At 29.9% G+C, this 7,455-nt stretch overlaps 1 protein-coding gene across 1 annotated transcript; it reads left to right on the forward strand.

The window, feature by feature from the left end:
* The first annotated feature begins 2,296 nt into the window (after positions 1–2,296).
* Positions 2,297–5,762, forward strand: LOC106753182 (protein LIGHT-DEPENDENT SHORT HYPOCOTYLS 10). The gene is made up of 2 exons (XM_014634977.2): positions 2,297–3,144; positions 5,478–5,762. Exon 1 carries the CDS (start codon positions 2,523–2,525, stop codon positions 3,105–3,107), a length of 585 nt encoding a protein of 194 aa, XP_014490463.1. The 5' UTR covers positions 2,297–2,522; the 3' UTR covers positions 3,108–3,144; positions 5,478–5,762.
* Positions 5,763–7,455: the final 1,693 nt, after the last annotated feature.

Below are 7,455 nucleotides of genomic sequence, written 5' to 3' on the forward strand. Positions count from 1 at the left end.
TATGAGTTCCGTCACCGGATAATGATACTTTAGATTTATAATATTTAAATATTATTATGGACCAATCATAAAAGAATACGTAAATGATATTCAAATGTTGTTTAAGTATCATTATTCTTCCGTCATCAAACTCAAATCTTGAATTTTTAATACCACTTCAAAAAATCCCTTATCAATATAGATATCTATATGTATATAAATTCATATTGATTTTTTATTATTCGATATGAGACTTTATTTGTATCCTAACATTTAGAAATATATATTTATAAATGACAACAAGTGATACAGTGGATTTATAAATTCTTGTTATGTTTAAAATAAGTAGAAGTAATTAAATTAGCAGAAATAATAGATTTTATAAGTTATTTTTTAAAATAAATAATATTTTAAAATTTTATAATTTTTAAGTATGTTAGAAATTTCAAAGAATTAATGATAAATGTACACATAAATTATGTTGATTTGCTCGTTCCACTTTGACGTAGGCTTGTGGAAGTCATAAGTTATGCAGAATGGACTTAAATAGACCTACATAATACACTCCGTATTATCATCTCTAATAATAAATCTTTTGAAGATATTCAACTTAGAGACATAATAATGAAACCGGATTCAAACCCATATAAAAAATAACATTACTTCTAATTCAAAACAATCAATTTATTAGTATAAAGCGTTCAAATTCTTTATAAATTGGCATTGACCTTCTATGTATTTATATGTTTTTGGATAAGTTTTTTGAAGGTAGAATCAATTTTATTAAAAAACGAAACAGCTATAGCTTTACTAAAATTACTTTAGGTAGGAGATAAAATCAATTGTGATATTTCTATACCCTGAAAGCTAGAGGATTTAAAATTGGAATATATTTTTCAAATATATGTTAGATTTATCAAAATTTAGATTTAGGTGTGTTTGATATGTGTTGCAGTCTTTAATCACAGTGAAATATCAACTAATGCAAAGGATGTTTTTTAGCATATAGCACTCGGTGACACGCGTTAGAATGAAAGTTATGTATGGCATATTCTGCTTAAATTAAGAAAATAACATTAAAGTTTTCACTGTTTCTTTTCATAGAAGCTAATTCAAAATCAAGTTTTCACAGATAGGTTTATGAACATGTTTTTACTATGTGAGAGATATTAAAAAATTAAGGGTTAAATATATTTTTAGTCCCTATATTTTGGGGCGGTTTTGGTTTTAGTCCATTTTCAAACTAAGGTATAATTTAGTCCTTTAACTTTAGAAAACTATGGTTTTAGTCTTTTTTATCAAATTTTTTTAACTTTATTTGTTGTTTTAAGCACGTGCTATAATGAAACGTGCTTGAAACAACAAATAAAGTTAAAAAAATTTTGGTAAAAAGGACTAAAACCAGAGTTTTCTAAAGTTGGAGGACTAAATTGTACCTTAGTTTGAAAATGGACTAAAACCAAAATCGCTCCAAAGTATAAGAACTAAAAACATATTTAATCCAAAAATTAATAAAACTTTAGGTGGATTTAGGGTTTAGAGCTAAATAGGTGGATTAATTTAACCCTGATCAAACAAATTATAGTGAGTTTCACTGTTAACTTAAACATAATTTCTTTCAATATAAATTCCAGCTTAAATTAATTGTATAATTACTAACTTAAACACATGTCAAATAGCAGGTTCTATAGCTATCGGAATGATTTGATGAGAGCAATAATGATAATGGGCTTGGTTAAGGAGATAAGGCTTAGCGATGAATAAGGGCAAAACACAATAATTGTGTATGCTTATAGAGAAAACACACATAGTTAATGGAAGCTAATGTAATTAAAGTGAAACACAGTAGAAAGAACGTTTTCCCCCTGTATGGTCCAGAAGAGGATAAAGACACAATTTTTTATCTCCCCAAATAAAGAAATACTTTCAAATTTTGAAGCCATTACTTTTAGGTCACAAGATTCATCAATTTTATCATGTTATTGTCAGAGAAACAAGAAAATGATATATAAACACATATATTATAATTCCTCTAGTTTCTCTTTTCTTTAGCTACATCATCAATTAGACCTTTATTTTTCTCTAATTGCATCTTTTGAGGATTAAAAGTGAAACTATAACTACTTAATCTAAAACCAGTATGGTCTTGGGCAAGCTTTACCTAACACATATAATAACTGAGATTCATTAACTCTTTCTGGTCAATTAAAAACCTGATGATCGATAAGATATGGATTAATTAGGACTATAATTTAAGTTAAACAATGTAATAATTTATGTTGAATAGAGTTTGGTGTATACCAAACTTTTCCCATATGCAAGAAGACAAAAGAGATGAACAGAAATAAACCAAGATGGCCCATAAAATGTCTTCTCAGTAGCCCAGTGACGTGATCTCAATACTCTATCTTCCTCCACTCTCCTATTCCTTTCACTTTCACCTTTCACCTCCCTCTTTCCCTGGCTTTATTTAGAAAAACCAGCCCCAACTCCAACCCCTCCTCTCTCTCTTCATCCTGATTCACCATTTCACAGTTTCAACAATGTCCAGCAGTGGCAGCCACAGTGCAGAAGGTTCATCAAGCATCATCCCTCTAGATTACCACCTCCAGCAACAGCACCAGCACCAGCACCAGCACCAGCACCAGCACCAACAGCTGCAGCAGCAGAGTCCAGTCACACTTAGCCGCTATGAGTCTCAGAAGAGAAGGGACTGGAACACTTTTGGACAATACTTGAAGAACCAAAGACCCCCAGTTGCTCTCTCTCAGTGCAATTGCAACCATGTCCTTGATTTTTTAAGGTATCTCGACCAGTTCGGAAAGACCAAGGTTCACCTCCAAGGGTGCATGTTCTATGGACAGCCTGAACCACCAGCACCCTGCACTTGTCCTCTCAGACAAGCTTGGGGGAGTCTCGATGCCCTCATAGGCAGGCTTAGAGCAGCCTATGAGGAAAATGGAGGCTCTCCAGAGACTAACCCTTTTGCTAGTGGCTCCATCCGTGTCTACCTTAGGGAGGTCAGGGAGTGCCAAGCTAAGGCTAGAGGTATACCTTACAAGAAGAAAAAGAAGACCCCTAAGGGAAATCTTGAAGAATCATCAACCTCCTCCATCCATTTCTCTTGAATATTCTTCCTCTGGAAGATCTGTGTTTCACCTATTGGTAATTATATTATTTTATCATCAACTTTATCTCTGGTCCAGTATAATCTTCAACGTACCTTTTTTTATATAACACCAATCAATTTTTTCAATCTAAAATTTCACAAAAACTATCCAAATTTTTCATCACCACATCAACCAGATGATGCTTCTTTTTCTGTCATCTGTTGCTGGTTAGATATGCGTAAGCCATGGCCAGCATCAAGTTATGGTAATAACATATATCTCAACCTAAACTATACTACAATGGTTTGAAGCATTAGGGGGTGCCCATATAGATTATGTGTGTTATTATTAATAAGTACTACTAGTTTGAATGTCAAGAGATATAGCTAGAAAGAAGTAAAACTTATTGAGTAATTTGATACTGATATTACAATTTTTAATCTGATGGATGGATCTGGTACCAAAAAACTAATGCTTTATATACATAGTTTTTCTTATTCACGAACCAGATAGCTTGCAATATATACTATTTAAGAGTTGGTACATTATACGGACAAAAGTATTTCAAATGCCGTGTTCATTAGGTTGCGAAATTAGAGGCGACTGTATGTAATTAAGATCCACAAAAGATTAATTTAATCACCATGTTGGCTTTCCAACAAAAACAAAGTTTATGGCACATCAATTGATTTCCTTACTTTTATGATTACTTTCTCCCAATTAATTTTTCCTTTTAAAAATTAAGCAGATTTTTGACACATGCAGTAATCAAGTGAGATGTGTCGTGTGTGTCTATATATATATGTAATTTGTCGAGTTATAGTAAGCATCCAATAAACATTTTTATTTTAACATATATGATTATTTAAGTCTAGGTTTCAAATAAAACATGTCAAATTTGAAACTTTTTGGAATGCATGCTGTCTGCAAGTCTTCTTCTAATTTACAATTTTGTTCTAAGAAAGACATGATTGAATGGAATCTTTCAGATAGATGTTGGAGAAAGCTAATGCTAATTAAATATTGAATGTATTGTTCTAAGAATAAACATTTCTCCACCATCCTCAATTCTATATAATATGTCCCACTTACATTGTAATATATATTTAAAATATCCATACAAGAGTTGATCTGATATGCCCGTACTCATCTTTTCTCCACTGTGTTTGTTTCACCATATGTACCTTGATTTCATCATGTGGTCTACTATCTGATACTGAGAATTTTATCCATTTATCAAAAAGCTAGTTAGTTTTGTAATATATTGAGTACTTGTTGTGTATTTTGTGAGCAAATATTTTGTTGGTTAGGCGAATGCTTAAGCTTTGTGCTGCCCGTCATCTCACATGTTTTTGTCGGCTTTTGTTCCAAGTGGAATTTCAATGGCATTTTGAATAGACACACGTTTGTATTTTATATATTAAAATAGAACATGGAATGCTATTGAAGGTACAAGCTCTTGGTTTCAAGTGATTATTCTACTCAAATTTGTCAAAACTTACTGCACATGTTGATTTTTTTTATAGCTTAATCATATTTAAATCATATGTACAGACATAGTTTATTGAGCTTTTTAATTATTTTGTGAAGGGCTTCTTTAGTTTAATGCTTCCTCTAAGAAAACAATAATGCAGAAATCAAGTGTAGCCTCTGCTCAGTGTCAGCTTAGAGCAAGTTAGGGTTTTCAAGGTTGTCTTTCTGATCAAAGTGTATGAAACTGTTGTTGACAGCTTTTTGTGCTGTGAGTCACAGATTATTGGTGACACAGTAATTAACATTCACTTGTGTGCTCCCTGAAACAGATTATATATCTGCCATGTTGGCCTGCTTCTGCTTCTGTTGGGGCCAACTTTCTCTCTTTTTCTCTGTTCCATTTTCTTCCTTTTTTTTCTAGCCGTGTGTTGAATTCATGAATTACATTTTCACGTACACATATCATGTTCATAGGTTTCACAAATTACACACAACACCAGCTAGCTCTATAGTCTACCTCATCAAACACTTCACTGCTTAAAAATAGTATCATGTGTTTGAATTATTAGTTGAACACTTGAACTATTACACAGCTAGCTGTACCATGTAGAGTTCTTATCGGATAAGCTCAGCTGTACCATGTAAAGTAATAGTCCATATCCTTTTCAAACCTTTCACCTCGACGATAATCATTCTAGCTAATGCAGCATTTGGATATATTCATCAATGATCTTGTTGTGGAAACTGTGTTTTCCTTCTACTTTTTTTGTTTTTCTTTTAAACGCATCATGGTTTTCATATATATACAGTGTAAATTATTTGTTTAACTTAATTCATTATTTGGATATTCTTAAGTTCTTCTATACTTTTGAAAGTGTATCTGCTTATTGAATGCTTTCCTTGATCTCCATGCAGGATAATGTGGCATATTATATAAATTAAATTGAAGGAGTTCTTACTTTTAAGGCCAGTTCTTGGGAGGTTTCGTCTCTATATATGCTCTTGGCATTCAGTACTTTCAAATTTTCAGTTTAATTTGTTTACCTGAGAATTTGTAATTAAGCTCTTAGCAGAACTGAAAGTTCTATATCTATATATATATATATATATACATATTCAAACACGATTTGCATGTTTACTTATGTAGATGCTCCCCTTTTCATGCATCACTTGCACTATGTAAGACGTATTTTCAATAAATTTGGCTTCAATATGTAATTTTTCTTTTAATCTTTTTATCTATATAATATTTACTTTCTCTCATAAGTGCCCTTTTTGTGATTAACGCAAAATTACAGTAATAACATGAATTCTTGAACTGAATTCTGTATCTATTTATATATTATAAATTTGTTATAATTTTTTTTGTTGACTTAGTATCTTCAATTCTCTCACACAAACATGTATATATTTCAAACCTGAAACTAAACATAAACAAATAATCCATAACAGTTCGAATAACAAGTAATCCTATAAATTCAATAAAAAAAAAAATATTTTAATAATTAGTGCAAATAAATCCAATAAACAAGAAATCTCATTCAAATATATACAAACTTATTGGTTAGATATCACGTTAAAAATAGACTTTAGATATAGATATATGTATGTATTGAGTGATATAAAGCTTAGGTTTTCCACATGGAATGAGTGATTAAGTTTTGATTTTAGCAAAGTCTCAGTGTGCCAATGGTAAGGAAAATCTTATTGTTTTGATCAACCTGAGACTGTACCTTACCTTTGCTAAACGAAGTTTTATATCTGGTCAGATTGAGAATATTGTGTGAGCTTTGAGAGTTAAGTTGAATAAAGTATTGAAAGTACTAAATTTTAAATATAAAGATTAAATATAAATATAATACTTATTCTGTTACTGGAAAAACAGTGTTATGGTTTCTGAAAATTTTGTTACAATGATTGTTCTATAATCATCAATTCTCGGAAAGTTCTCTCTGTATTTCTTTATTCTTCAGAAAGTAGCATTGTATATTTTGTAAAAATAGTAGCCTTTCTTTTATTATTAGCCTTGTAACACCATTTTTTTTTTACTCTTTACAATTTATATTTAACACAAATTACATAATTAAAATAATTTTTTTTCTTCTTTAAAATCTCAATGAAATAATTATTTTACAAATATAAACTTAATTAAAAAAGAAAAATATAAAATTAAAAGATTGTTCTAAATCTAATATTATTAACTCCTCTCATTATCACCTATATATTATCATATTTCCGTTCAAACATACGATAGATAAAACTATAACCACTGAAATAAAAATGAGTTAAGATATAAATAATCAACCTTACCATTACAATTTAGAACTGAGTTACAGTTAAACTTTGACACTGCAAAATGGTTAAATAAAACTTCCTTTCAACCTCAAGTATTATAAATATTTTCATTTATTTAAAAAAATCAAAATACACAAATTGCCCTGAGGCTTTAAACTGACATAATTTTTTTATTTAATAAAACAAAATTAATATAAAATATTTGTTTGTTAAACCGAAACAAAATGTTTTATATTAAATATTTTCTTACGTTTAGAGTCAGTTAGTTTCAAACAATTATTTTAAATAATAGAAAAAATAAACTTTTAAAAATATCAGTGTTATCTAGGTTATTGTCTATTTTTAATTTATTGAAAATAAATAGAAAAAATCTTTTGCAACCCTCTAGAGTTACCTTTGCTAATTCTAATATTTGTTTGAATTTTATTTTTTGTATTACGTCATCACCGTCTGTACATTTATATGTGTAAATACATAGATACTCAAATAATTCACTAATAATGAGAAAAAAAAAATATCAGTATTTGAATTCTTACCTGTTGTACCACAATTGCAAGATTCAGGACTCCCAATGATAAACCTGAATCAACAAAAAATA

Source organism: Vigna radiata, unplaced genomic scaffold (genome assembly GCF_000741045.1).
Source record: "Vigna radiata var. radiata cultivar VC1973A unplaced genomic scaffold, Vradiata_ver6 scaffold_236, whole genome shotgun sequence".
NCBI classification, from domain to species: Eukaryota; Viridiplantae; Streptophyta; class Magnoliopsida; order Fabales; family Fabaceae; genus Vigna; species Vigna radiata.

Excerpts from the sequence above, each read along its gene's own strand:
- LOC106753182 (XM_014634977.2), top strand. The coding sequence starts at position 2,523 with ATGTCCAGCAGTGGCAGCCACAGTGCAGAAGGTTCATCAAGCATCATC.